Source organism: Mesitornis unicolor, unplaced genomic scaffold (genome assembly GCF_000695765.1).
Source record: "Mesitornis unicolor isolate BGI_N332 unplaced genomic scaffold, ASM69576v1 scaffold25260, whole genome shotgun sequence".
NCBI classification, from domain to species: domain Eukaryota; kingdom Metazoa; phylum Chordata; class Aves; order Mesitornithiformes; family Mesitornithidae; genus Mesitornis; species Mesitornis unicolor.
The window spans coordinates 10,099-25,159 of NW_010157944.1; the positions used below are offsets into that span (position 1 = coordinate 10,099).

General features: G+C 39.9%; 1 protein-coding gene across 1 annotated transcript; it reads right to left on the reverse strand.

Annotated features, from left to right (window-relative positions):
• Positions 1–434: 434 nt before the first annotated feature.
• On the reverse strand, positions 435–10,303 carry FAM53A (family with sequence similarity 53, member A; the record flags this gene model as incomplete). Its single annotated transcript, XM_010182006.1, has 3 exons — positions 10,040–10,303; positions 3,504–3,558; positions 435–1,237 (listed from the first exon to the last, which is right to left on the reverse strand). Coding segments are annotated over exons 1-3 (936 nt in total), but the record flags the coding sequence as incomplete, so codon positions are not given.
• Positions 10,304–15,061: the final 4,758 nt, after the last annotated feature.

Below are 15,061 nucleotides of genomic sequence, written 5' to 3' on the forward strand. Positions count from 1 at the left end.
TTGGCTTTATGGAATTAGTCAAACTGCAAGGGAAGGCTTAACCAGACAGATTCGCACCAAGATGACTCAGAAATCACTGTACGCTATTCTCAGGTAACAGTGGTATGACATTTTTGCTACCCTATCTAACCCTCTTCCCCATGGCTTCCTTGCATTTTAAAAATAAGCCATTTTTCTTTGGCCTTTTCTTCATGTATCTTTTCATAGCTTTTGGATCTAGTAGACTGGTCTTCAAAAACTGGGTTTTGGGAGCAAAAAGTGAGTTGCTATGGTGTATAGCACTGGCAAGTATAAGAAGCCTGCTGTACTGCTGAAGTTAATGCATCGGTACTAAACTGGAAGCAAACCTGTAATAACTACAAATTAGTTCAGTTTATCTAGAAATGGCTTTCTGCAACAGCTCCCTTCACACACTGAGGAAAGTAAAATCTCACCCGTGTCATTTTAAAAAAGTCTAACGATGGCCTGTTCCATCGTACGTCCTCCTCCCGTCTGCGCTTTAGCCGGCTTTTCTTTTCATTCAGCACGCAAGGCTGCGAGCGGCATCTCAACAAGCCCTGTCGCCGGCTGAGCTCGGGTGTGGAGGTGGGAGTGCTGTTGGCTGAAGGCAAGAGATTTCCTGTCTCGGTGATGTGCTCCTGGGAGAGGGAGAGGCGGCGCCTTGGGTTAAAGTCACAAGGGCCTCCCGAATTCCAGCGGGTACTCGAGCTTGTGCTTCCCTCGCTACTGTCCACAAACCCGCTGCTGGCAGAGGAAGGTCTGGGTACTGGTGATGTGTTGAAGCTGGTGATGGTGAAGACGTTATTTAGCGACAGTATGTTTTGTGGCAGACTGATGCTTGTGCTTCTCTGCAAGGTTGCACTTCCATGACTGTTGCAGCGTTGCAAGGTAGCGCTGCCACCACTGTTACACCGTCTCTTTGACACAGGAGTCCAAACCTTGGAGTTGCCGGGCTTCCAGGGTGACCGGCAGCGAGCCAGCTCATCCGGCTCCGAGAGGGACCTGCAGTGGCGTTTTGTTGGCGGTGCCAAGGGCTGACCCGAGTTTTCATTAAGGTTTAATTCGCTGATCCATCCTGACACTATTGACGTACTGGAAGGTTCCTGCTGCCACTGCAGACTGCCATTATTGGCAGCATTGGTGCTGAATGGGCACACTGGGAAAGGGTAAGCTGAATTCCTTGTTGTGTCAGTCTGAATTGGGCAACCCCCATTTAAAGCTTTCCAAGGACTCTCTTCTGAAAACAAAAAGAGATATCTCAGTGAAAGATGCAAAGGAAAAATACACAATTCATTTAAACTTAATGTAATTTAAGCTTAATGTAAAACCATGAATCACACTCAAGCTTAGAAGGATGAGCCACAAATATCCAGCTCTTAATCAAAATTTCACACTGTAGTTATTACATAGTCATTTTTTTAAAAAGTAGAAAATTCCAAAAACATGAAGACCAAAGTATTTTAGGAGCCAATCCAGGCACTCCAGTGTACATGTACCTTGTTAAAACTTCTTCCTATATACTGAAAGATTAGCAAGCAACACAGGCAGCTTTCTGGTTAATAGCACATACCACAAGTAAAACCTGTAACAATGAATAACCTAAGGTACAATCAAAATGAATTAAAAAGTAATGTAAAAACCCACCAGGGAATTACATTTTCATTAATAAAAGAGCAGGATAATCTCTTCAGAATGCTGTCCTTCATTTGGCTGTTATGCTTTTCTAGTAAGAACACTTTACTAAAGAAAAGTTTGGGAGATGGGCGTTTGCATTCTGTGGTGTGAAAAGCTTTACTTAAAATTAGAAAGAGTAAAGTTAAATCAGACTGCAGATTGCTTCCTTTTTTGCTCATATTCTAATTGCAGAAAGGGTGAAAAAATAATTCAATGCCTAAAATAAAGCGAGTATCCCTTAAGAACCTCCTGCAAGTCTTACTGTGAATACAGACATAACCCATAGTGCACAACTTCTCATCTGAAGTGGCAATGCTGGGTTAAAAGCAGTTTGACAGCGAAGCCTCTCACTCTTTTGTGAAGTATTTCTTTGAGAACATTCTGCACATTTTACAGCTGTTCCTCCACATTATACAATGAAGTGTAAGAAGAACTACAGCAGACTTTGGATTTGCAAATTGAAAAGCAGCAAAACTGTTGGCCGGTTAACAGTGCTTCATGCTTGGTTAGAAAATTTGCTAATTTAAACCAATTAGCAAAGAACGTTTCACTTATCCCAGCTTTAAAAGAAAGAATATTTAAAATACCAAGTTCTTACCTATGACTAATTTAAAAACCCAGATATAGCCTAAAAATTAAATACTTGTATATTCTTGTAGTTGGCTATCTAAACTAAGTCTTAGAGTAATCAACAGATAAAAGATTTGCTGAGTAGCTTTAAAAGTTGCAAACCCAAATAGCTGTACATGTTCCATGCCCGAAGTATGTCATGGATTATCCTGTTTATTTGGATCTTATTTAAAGAACACCCTATTGTCTCAAAATCATTTAACTGTGCAGACAGCTGGCCTATTCAAACAACATGTTTTATTAGAATTCCTCTGTCCTTCCTCCTCCATTCTTTCAGATGGGTACAACCACATACTGTGCTTTGCCTTAAGCATGTAAGCTCTTCAAGGCAGGGACCATCCATAATTCAATGCAAGGAAAAAAGCCAACACAATGGGATCCAGATAATGTTTGAAACTCCTGGCATCTACTGTAGGACAATTTCCTAGCTTGGATTGGCCTGATTTTTAAAAATCCTTAGGAAGCTTTCTCCCAGGCTGGGAGGTTGGTTTAAAGTTTGCTGTAAAAAAAAGAAAGTCAAGAGCTGCACATGTTTTGACTGTTTACATGGTAATGGCATTTAAGATAAAATGCTGTTTCCCTTTGAAACTTTGCACAAATCAAGATTCGCATTTTACGGGGAAACCTACCGAATAAATAAAAATCCTCCAAACTTAGACACAACAGAACATGCAAAATTTCAAGTCCAGCCCTTTCTAAACAAGTACAGAAGTTTACAACTCAATAACTGGCATTTTTCTTTTTTGCTAGATACAGTTCACTCTTATTTTAACAGGGCCAAAGGGGAAAAAAGTCAAATAACACTGATATGAAGGCACTGAACTTCAGCTTATGGTTTGCATCAAGCTGGATATTCTATGTGGCAAAGCATGTAACAAGGTGTGTAAAGATGTGAGAGCTTTCTGCCAGCTGAGGAACCTGAAGAGATGTTTGGCATGAAAAACAGCATCGCTGGGCTTCTGTACACCATAGCAGATACTGAACAGGAAAAAAGTGTGTTACAAGGGCTTTTACTATGCAAAGCAGATCACAAGTACAAAACTAACAACCAGCTATTCCCAGTATTGTTCAAAGACCAGCTTAAACCAGCAGGCTCTACAACAGCCTGCTCCATCCCCCTCACCTTATTTACAAAAGAAAGGCTGCTTGCTATACCAATTACCTCAGTAAAACACAACTAGGGTTTCTGAAGAACTTACCGTTGATTTCGAAAGGGAACAAGCTGCCACTTTTGTTCAGCTTCTCAGATGAGTACTGAAATTAATCAGAAAAAAGAAGTTTTAGCTGTGCGAAAGAGCGTACACCTCAAGGAAACTGCATGCAGTTTTCAGTTTCCCTATAAGTGCATTTAGCAACGTCTCTAAAATGCCGGGGTTTTGCTGGGTATCCTGAAGAAATTCCTGAACAGCTGATCCTTACAAACAAAATCTCTGGCATCTAAGGATCTGTAGTGGTTTCTGATATATTGCTAAGAGCCAAACTGTTCCAAGAGTTGCAACATTACCCCATATAAATTAATTGCAAAATTGAGAGTGATAATTCACCCTTAATGAAAAACCTTTGATTCTATTCTTCTTTCAGTGGAGAGGAAATTACAGCCTGACAGTCGGGTTTCCATTGTCCATCTTAAGAGTAAAAAGCAGAACACTTCATCTTAAACTAAGAAACGGGAATAGCTTTATCTAAATTAAGTACACAAACCCTTAAAGGTCCCCAGAACGACCACTGCCAAATCAGACTTGACTGGTATTTTACATTTTAAGAATCAGTGTAACAAAACATTTTCTTAGTTCTTAAAGTACAAAAGCCATTAAAAAAAGATCTTTCCTAGACAAAAAAAAAATCACGTTTTGCAGACTGACAGTTTATTAAATCAGTTTATTGGTGATGGTTCACTACTCAAAAGCAATGTAAAAGCAATGCTTAAAACAGTTTGTGTGTAAAGGGCTTCCGAATTTACAATTAAGCTTTATCAGTAGCATCTGCACAGCAAGGCAAGTTTGTATGCAGAATGTTTTCTATTTTCTTAACTGATTTTACCTAAAAAACATGACTACAAAAGCATTCTCAAGTAGTCTACATTTTTCAGACAAAGAGTAGAGCTTGCTACCCAGCCTCCTGAAGAGGAGCTATAAATAAATGGCTCAAAGCTCCACCAGAGCCCAAGGGCCATTATTTATTCCCTCATCACCACCTCAGGATGGAGAGGAAGATTGCTTTAAAAGAACACCACACTTTCTGTGAACATTGTTTTCTGTGTATAGCCAAAGAAGATAGCATTGTACATACGCTTCCTTTCCAGATACAAAGGCAATTTTTAAACAAACATCCTTGGGCTACAAAGCTTTTTTCTTGCTGTACAGCAACACATGGAGTGCTAGTGACAACTTTAGATCCTTGAACCCCACACGTAAGATACAAACGCTAAGCTACAGTAATATTCCCTTGGTATTACTGTTTTAAAAGGTAGGAAATAATGGAACAGATGAAAGGATAGGACAACAATCAGATTTTTGGTGTTGTTCTTTTATCAACACCTGCATATAAGACAAACCATTGATTTTTTACTATACACTTGTACCTGTAGATGCATTTATAATTTCCTTTTAAAGAAGGCTACTTTAAGTTAACAGCAGAACCCCAAGTTTGAATTTCTATCAGATCTGCAGTTACTCAGCTCTACTCAAACCATCTGAAGGCAGCACCTTGACAGCAGGAGCAGCACTCACTTGGACTAGTTAGCTTTTCCTAACTGCAGCTCCCAGTGATAGAGTACACACATTTTAAAAGCTAGTATCAACTGTTTACTCTACACAGCTACTAAGGTATCATATAGAACATGAGAGCACATTAAGATAACAGTAACAGTTACATTTCAGCTGTCCCTAAAGGAAAAATAACACATTAGAGGCCTAAAGATAAGTTTTTTCAGCAAATTCTGCTCTCCCTAGTTTTCTCCAAATGAAAGGCAACACCAACCCATTCAACTATCAGACAGTAGCTAAGGAAAACACATTTTTTGGAACAGAATTCTGTGTCAGAAAGCTGATGTATCTTTAATCACTTGGAAAATAACAATAAGGACTTAATCATAACACAATAATTAGGGATGTTTAAAAGACAATTTGCACAGGCTAAGGTCTTCAATGCTTCAAAGAAAGAGAACCTCAAGGCCGATCCCATGTGGCAATTATTAGACTGGTCTTTTTTTTTATAGAAATATTTTTCAGCCAAATACATCTTTAACAAAGTTCTCTGTGAATGTCTGAGTCATTTCACCACCTGCACTTTAACCACCTTAAAAAGTTTTTCCATCAGGTAGACTGAACTACTGCATCGCTCACAGCTGCAAAGCACTGAAAGCATTTTTCAAGTGGGGCATGGAAAAAGTGGGACCCCATCCACACAGAGTTATCTGTACTACAGAGAACTACTGTAATGTTCTCTAACGTGGAAACCCCATCCTTCGAGATATTTCAGATCAGCTTCTAGTGACGCCAGTGCTCAGTCCTATGACAAAGCAGACATATTACAGTGACGAGCTACCATTTACACAGAATCTTGCTAACTTACAAAAATGTGCTAATTCTTTGGAGATTCAGCCCAAAACCCCCCACTAAGCATGTCACACATGACATTATATGCAAAAAAAGGGCCAGTGAGCTGCACTAGCTCCAGTAAAAGCTCAAGCCACTGAAATAAGGAGTGACTATGGGGAGAGTAAGAATCCCCCTTTATGATGTACAAGTAGCTTTCTGTAACTGAAACTAAAATACTTGGAACCACTATCTGGTAGGGTATTTTAATGATGTCTGGAAGTCCAAACTTGAGTAGATTGTATCAGGCTGTAAATGGTTTATAGGAGGGAGGATCTCTTTATCTACACAGCACATGGCAGAAGTCCCATGAGATATTACCGTACCAGGGCACTGAACCAGTTTATCAGCTCTCCCGGGCTGGCTGTGCTCTGCCTTCCCCCATTGATTCTCCTTGTGCTCTGATCTACCTGAAGCTTCCTGAATGAAGAGCTGCTTTGTTTTTTATGACTACACTAGAAAAGAGATTGCAATTGAAAGACCTTGACAAGGAAGTCTGCTGCCCTCTGTGTGAAGGAAATCTTCCTTAGAATAAGGCCAAATTATTCAGCAAGGTCATTTTCCTTGAAGAAGAAACTCAAGAGGTCATGCACATCCATCTTCCAACTACTGCTGTTTTAATAGTGTTAAACAAACCCACAAGAAAAAAAACAACAAACAAACAAAAAACCAAAACACCAAGATCTGATGCCTCTTGAGAGCTTTCTGGGAAACAAAAAAAACCCACATTTTAAGATAGATAGAGACACACAGAACAATGAGACTACAAGTTTCATCTAAGGTTGGAATTAATTAATTTGTGCAAGAAATTAGACCTATTTTGAAATGCTTGTTCAAAACAAGAACTAATTTTGTGAGTTTGGAGAGACTGTGCTCAAAAGGCAAGGAATTGCATGCTATGACATTTAGGACAGTAAAGCAACTGAAACTTGCAGCACTGAGTCTTAGCAGCTGCTCTTTCATTAAAATATCCACTGAAAGAAACACCTAGTCTTGAGTCAATGGGAGAAGCATGCAAGTGAGACTGAGAATGAACTATAACTTATAGTACTAACTTTAAAAAGAGTTCTTTTGTTAGCTGGGCTTTTGCTAGCAAAATAATTCCTGGCTATTTTTTTTTACATACACATCAATCTATATTAAGAACTTCATAGCCTCTGCTATCCTCCTCATTATTCTCAGAATGACTTCTTGATCTTCATAATTTTAAAATGAAATTCTTTAATTTCAATAGATTTTCTCCAGTTTCCAAGTACATACAGGTTCCTTCAAATTATCAGTATCCTTCCTAAATCACAGAAAAGCCACCATTTATTATTCGAGTGCTAATTTCACCACCACCACACAGATGAGACTTTTGTTGTTCGAATAGGCCATGCCATACCTCTCTCTCTACCACATATCCTCCAAATATGACTAGATAGGAAGCAGTGAGGAGAAGCAGTAGACAACCTTCCTGCTTCTATGGCAGAAAACCCAGTAATTTGGGGTTTTTCTCTGAAGGCAGATGCAGCACAAGACTGCACAATGTAACTGAGTGTGCACTGGCCAAATGAATTATACCAGCCTGGAAAAGTTAGCACGTTGTTTAACAGAGCAGTAAAAGAAGCCAGAGCCAGTATTTTACAACATACCCAGACAACAGGTAAAGAACAGCACTTGGTCACTATACAGCTTACACAAATTAAAAACTGTACTATGTCCTATATGTGTTGTCTTTATGCCCAGCTTGGCTAGCTGGAAAGTAAATAGCTTTGAAAGAGCTGTTCTTTCTTTTATAACTCTCATTTATGAGCTGTATTACAGAATAGCTGCTCTCCAGCTATTTTATCTACTTGTGCCAAGACGAGCACTTGTGCAGATGCACTGGGAAAGGCATCATGAAACTGATAAGGGTCAACGTTAACCTGGACAAGCAAGGTTAGTCTTAATCCTCACTCAGTTCACAAGGTAATTCACCACACGGTGAAGGGTACAGGCAAGACCATTTCAGAATTGCTCTAAATTGCTGTTCCTGATTGAAGAAACTACAGCATTTGCCTGAACGCTTGCAAAAAAGTCTAAATATGCTAGAGCTGATTCAAGACCCCCACTAGCGCTCTTTTTCCCTTATTAAAATTAGCAGTTGTCTTTACTAATGGAAAAAAAGTATTATCTTAGGTTCATGTTTTAGTCAAGAAACCATCATTTGCTCCTATGAATCCATTTTAGTAGGGAGCAACCTGGTTGCACACTTTTATTCGCACTTGCTTCTCCACTTCCACACTTCACTTGGTGATTTCCACGCTTTTCCAAGCTGCCGTTGAGTACAACCAGAACTTGTCCCTGGCCTCAGAACCCATTTTTCTGCAAGAACTAAAGCATTTACAAAACCAATTACTTGATGGGCTAAAGGAAGGGAGGAACAGGAGAAGGGTGAGGACAAAACCACTGATAAGACATCATCTGCCGTTTTCTACTCCACTCGTTCTTTTTCATGCTTTATTGTAAGCACAGATAAGGACAGCAATAAAAAGCAGCCAACCTACAACACATTACAGCATGCCAACACACTCCTGTATAGACTCCAGACAGTATAAAAGCAGCAATACATCCTTCTTTGCTCTTACAAGCCTCTGGTCCAAAGTCTACAGTGACTATCAGTAAAAGGACAGCTCATTTCCCAAATTTATGAAACTTCAGTGCCTCAAAAACTGGAAAGAGGCCACTATAAGTTTAGAGGCAAGCAGTGCCACTGGTCACAGGTCACCATTGGCTCACACCTACACCCAGAGTTGAGTTACAAGTGATGAGTTCATCATTCAGGAATACAGCAGGTTCTCCTACAGACTGCATATCCCAAGTGCTCTATCAGGCTGGCTGAAATAAATGCAAGCTGAGCAAGCACTTCTTTTCTAAGAGTGAACATCACTCCAAGACCTTGTATCCGCCTTTCAAGAATAGCACATAGCAGGTGAAAACAAGTTACTAATTAGAAGAACCCTGAATGGACCTGTTATAGTTTTAATCAAACAATTTTATTTTTCATGTTTACTTATCAGACATCCTTACTGGGCAAAGTATTGGACAAAAGGGTCAAGCACTTCACACATGAGAATCACAGGTGTTTGTGCACAAACTCCACCACATTCAGGATATGCTTCACCTGGTTTGTGACTGTGGAATAAAGAAGCAGTTCAGCTACTTATAGAGTTACAACAGCGGCAGAATCTTACTGTTAAAGTAACTGGACATGCTTCAGGTTCAATGCTTGCATTATTTATTAGTTTTTTTCTACATAATAGGGGTAGAGCTGAACAACACTTCAATGTTTAGTCACAGTAATTTTTTGGTGTCCCATTGGTACCCTAAAGTTTGACCTACAGAAGGGTGCCACTGCAATTAGTCAATGAAACAGGGCTAGTACACTACATGAAGAATACGGCGTCAGGGCTCTCAAGTGGGCACACTCTAGAGCAGATAATATCTCATTTCACAAGTGAAATGTGAATAGATTCCTTAGCATGTGAATAGCATGCTTGAATGACACCAGAAACCCACAGATTAAACCAGCAGAAAACAAGCCAGTAAATATTACAAAACTTTTCAGAGCACCAGGCATCTGACACACAGACAAAGCAAGGACTAGCATGACCAACAGCCTGGTAGTAACTCGACTTCCAGTTCGACTGTATTTACCTGATGACCTGTTCTCCTTCTGCCTGATAGTTACCTACATGGTAGTCACTGATTTTTGTCAGATATCAAGTACCTGGCTGTAGGAAGTGAAGAAAACTTCACCACATACCAGTACTTGTGGGGTTTCTTAAGGAAAGAGGAATCCTCAGAAGTTTTGATAATAATTCTCAGTTATTAGAACACTTTATTTTGTGAAGAGAACAGGATTTTCACTAATGTTTTAAAATTAAGCTGTAATGTTAAAAAGGTTATTAAAACAATAAAGCATCACATCAAGAAGGACCATACAATGAAGTTTCACTTCTTCCCCTTAAAACTCTCACCCACCTTGCAAACCAGACCTAATTTAAACAGCTGAATTCTGGCTGATCTGCATTCTTGAATTGGTTATGTAGTTTCGAGTTACTTTTAATCTACTTTGCATTTCACATTTATTACACGTTATTTTGGTAGATCCTTACCAGATTAATATTGTACGTTTTACACGTCAGATCATCCAAGCTCTGGTTCTGCAGCTTTTCTGTTATTAGTGTTACCATGGTAATTGCTCCTTTTCCACTGCTCACACGGACGTGTTGGAGGCTCTTCAGTCTCTTGTTTCAATACTCATGAGCCATTTCTGGTTTGGTTTAAAGTCTTGAGTTTTATGCTTCCATCTTATTGCCAAAGTTTATTTCCAAACGCTGTCAATGTATCATGTCTGATTTTCTGTAAAATTGGGGCAGAAAAAGGCAGTCAGAAAAACTCTTGTGTACATCACCATTAGTGCTGTGAATACAGGACTTGTGTTTGGACCACTCATTCATGCAAGGATACCATTCTGATCAATGCTATTGCCTGGCATTTCAGATTACATGTTTCTATTCATTAAATACTCAATAGAAGTAGATTTCATTGATTACAACTTCCAAAGGGAGATGAGGCTCATACACGGTAAAGATCAGAATATTATTTGGCCATTTCCTACCATTAAACTGATTCAACCCAGGATTTTTATCCAAGGCAGAAGGAAAGACTTAAGCTTTCCCTCATTTAAACCACTACATAGGTCTTAACCTTTATATGAAACATGCAGTTACCTACCACGCCATTCTGTGTGTTTAACACTATTTGCCACTTTAAGACATCCTATCACACTGCTTCATCACTAAACCTCTTAGAAGACGAGTGGAACAGTGGGTAGCTCAAACGCTACACCTACTTTCCAAACCCTCAGCTATTTTTAATACATTCCCTGTGTTTTTTCTGTTCTAAAGGTTATGTAATTGCTACCTGTCAGCAAACACCAGATCTTACACTCTAAGCAGGACAGATTACCATACACACAGAAGCATCACTGACAAAAGCTTAGATATCTTTTTCTATGAGCAGTCATCCAAATCAAAAGCACTGGGTTCACCAGCTGCCTCTTTCTACCCTAAACATCCTCTACATAATTTCTTCTCCTCTCACACTTCCCTCAGCATCAGTAACCCTTAACCGCTGCCATATCATTCCTCACCATCTTCCAAAAGTCTGAATTAGCCAGTTATTTTTACCACAGCAAATGGACCTCTGTGCTTTCCTCAACTCCACCTCATTCTTCCAGTTCTCAGAAAGGACCAGAACAAGATCACAGACTTCAGCTTCTCCATCATCTCAGAGGTCCCTTCCAACCCCTACCCTTCTGTGATTTTGTGATTTACCTTCTTCTGCCATCAAGCCTTTCAGGCTCATGGCAGTTCTCAAACTCACTTCATTTTCAAAACCAAGTCTAGATTGGTATTAACTGTAATTTCTTCACAGTACCTTCAACAAACTTCTCTTCCCATAACTTTGCCTTACTCTAACAAAACCATCTTTCCTCAACTCATGCTGATGATCCATTAGTGACAAGCATTAACCATTCTTGTTTGTGATTTAAGTTGGTTGAGCATATTCATTGACTGCTTATGGCATTAAAAAAAAAGGTAAGAGATTCATTTCCAAATTTAAACAAAGCAACGTAAGTCTTGGGGAAGCAACACTGCTGCTGTTTGGACCAGTGGTTTACTTCCATTTGCTAAGTTTTGAAGACTACAGCAAAAATAAATAGCAGAAAATAATAATTTTAAACGAACGTTTCCATAAAATATCGCCTTTCCACACTGCTATTTCTCAGCTGTTTAAATAACCAGTAGTAACAAGAAAAAAAGGCCACTTGAGTCCACCACCCTAAAGCTAAGATATTAATAGTATTAATGGTAATGTTAGATTATCTTTTAAACCAGTTGCCTACGGGTACATCCTCAAATATGATTTTCATATGCTAACCACACGCTCTTTCACCTTCACAGAAGTCTGCTACGTAACAGCTTCCCTTCGCCTGAGAGCTGCTCAAAAATCCTGATTTCTGCCCATTTTCTGGCCTTATTCTCACATCTACTTTTATTTACTCTAAGACACGATGCTTACAAAGTGCTCCTCAACCATAAATAAAGCTACCCAGATATCTGGAGATTCCACTGGTCTGCTTTTACTGTCTTATCTTTCAGGAAAGTACCCAACAACTTCAAATATTTACCACATCTTGCTCTGATATTACACCAAGTCAAATACCAAAACCACTCAAGTTCACACACTGGTAAAAGCTGCACACACCCAGTACAATGTAAGCATCTGCCAAAGCAAAGCGCATTTCATTAAATGCTCTGCAAGTTGAAGGGCAAGTGTGTGAACGGAGCAGAGCAGCACAATCAAACATTGTGATGTCCCTTTTAAACCTTATCAAGCTTTAACTAGACCCAGAAATCCAGAATACAAGTCAAAGGAAAGGCTGACTGGGGACAGAAATTGCCCATGTACAGACTGAAAAGATACTGAAGCTGAGGAGCTCAGTAAGCAGCACAAAGACTTTCAGATTCATTTTAGGGATTAAGATTTCCAGAACTAAGAGGCTACTATTAAGAACCAGCTGAAAAGTTGAGCAGGTGTTTAATTACTTTTCTGTTTGGAAGGGCCACATAAGAATTTGTCTTTTCTCCCTCCTCAAGGAAAAAAACCAAATCCAATAAAACTACCAAAGACAGGGCATGGACAAGGGTTTTTATCTGTAGCTTAGTTCTTCTAATCTTCAAGTGTTTCACTGAAATTTTAAGTCAGCATAATACAAGCTGGAATAAGGAGAGAACAGACAGAAGGACATCAGTCTTTAGTTAATGAACCAATACGTTCAGTTGCTCAAAAGGATAAAGGAGAGGCAAATGAAGTCACAGAAGCATGGCACTTTCAGAATCAAGCTGAATTGTACAGTTCTCCACATTCTTAAACCCTACCAGCTACTGCAAGTAATGCTTGAGAGCTGCAACTATTCAGCCTTATTTCTGACCGTGTGCAACCCGAACAGTTCTGAAATACAAGCAAAATGGAAATTTAAAAAAAGTTTCTCATTTTAGCAACTCACGCTTATCAACAATACACTCCACTGGGAAAGATTTTTTTTAAATACGTATTTAAGGGCTATACAAGACAGAGGTGAAAAAGCGGTGTCAGCCAGACAAATCTTCCTATCTCAGCTCCCAGCTTCTAGTGCTCCTTTTCACAGCAAATTCCATCTCTCAACACCAAGCACAAACCCTAAGAGTAGGGGTTTTAGTCCAGATCAGAAGCCTGCATTGGAAGTGAATTCCCTTCTCATTCCTCTTTAAAATGCTTTACCTCCCAGCATGGACCTTCTGGACCCAGAAGTAACCCACTCTGAAACGAAGCCAGAAGGTGTTCATCACCCTGCACTGCACTAGAGCTGGTCCAAAGCAAGCCCCCAGTCTAGACGTATGCTCTGGACATCAGCACTAACTGGTTTACACTGCAAGTCTGCTCCTGCTGAGCAGCCCTTCTTGCTAATGATGACACAATGAACATTCACGTGGAAAAAAACGCATCATCACTCTTACCAATGCAAGCCATTCTAGGTTGCTAGGCTGCGGGTTGAGATACCTTTGCTGCCATCACAATTTCCTCTCTGGCTATTTGTTGCCCACAGCAGTATGCCAGCACAGGTGGTTTTGCTACTACAGAGAACTACAACAAGGAGTTTTTATAGCTGGATCGAAACAAAACTTCCTTTTGTTTCTGGGAAAGGTTGTTTTCCCGCTCGATCAGTTTCCCAGTCTGGTTTGCCATGAACCAGACACCAATGCTCGTGTGGGCACGCTGTGGGATGTCAATGCTGCTCATCACACTGCATGTCCAACTACAGCATCAGGGAAAGAAACATTAAAAAAAGAAAAAAGCCACAGAAGACAGCCAGTTGACATTACCACCTCCCACACTGAGACAGGCAGATCCTCCTATAATTAGGAATTAGATGCCCCCTTCCAAAGCAAGGTTTGAACACATTTTGCTCCTATTTTCCTTTTCCAATTCATACTCCTTTGACTAGTCAAGTTTACCAGCTCAAAATGATCCAAGATCACCCCTGCAGCCTCAGCACCTTAACCCAAAGCAACCAAAGCCCTGGTTCACTCTAGCTCACTCCAGGAATTGCTTCCTTCATCTTTGCTAATTAATATTGACTGTTAGGAGACAGATGACTCTTAAGAGTCACACCAGCCTCACTAAGCTGTTGCCATTTTAAAACTTCATCAATGTATATTAATAAGTCTTACAAGCTTTTGGTCCTCAGTACCTCCTAGAAGGAAGTTCCTTGCACTACAGAAAACTCCTCATGGTATTTTCACGTTTTTGAAGATCCTTTGCTGTGGTATGCATTTAACATACCCAGAGATAAGTTGTTTATTTTATGTCCTTTATCCACCATGCTCTCTTTCCAGAGCTGGGTAAAGGCTGCTAACTTTCCTTTTTTTTTTTGTCTCCCCTTACCACGTCCTCTATGCTTAGCAGGCTGAATCCTTCTTGAACTGCTTGGCACTTCAAACTAATTGGATTTTCAGTAATAGGAGCTGTTTGACCATCCCTGCTAGGACAATGTGGATGCTGCTGAATTTGCATTTCTTCAGCTGTCTCACAGCATAGGTCTTAGCACAGTCAAGCTCTGCCTACCACTGCCAGCACATGCCCTGCTTTCTACACAGCCTGCAAACATATCCCCAAAATACTCACCTGTGCTGTCACCACATCTCTACAGGCAGCAGCTGAGCCAGGCATGCAAGTTCAAACATTAAGATCCTCTGAGACTTCAGGTAATAATAATAATAGCCTTTGGAGCTGCAAGTTGGATGAAGTCCTCCAAGATTACGGCCATCTTTCCCTTAACACACCTTTCTTTATGGAGTCTGATGAGGCAGAAGAGTGAAAAAGCTGAGCCATCCAAGATAAACATGCGTAACAAAAGATGTAAGTCAGGCTCTGTCCTGGGAGAGACTTAATCTATCAGGATCTCTTTAAGATGGGGAGGTAGAGGTGAGGGGAAGAGAAGCTATTTTTATTGCTGAAAGGTAGACTAATGAAAAGTAATCAAATAAATGGAACATAAAAACCAAACTCCAATTGCAAGCCAAAGCTAA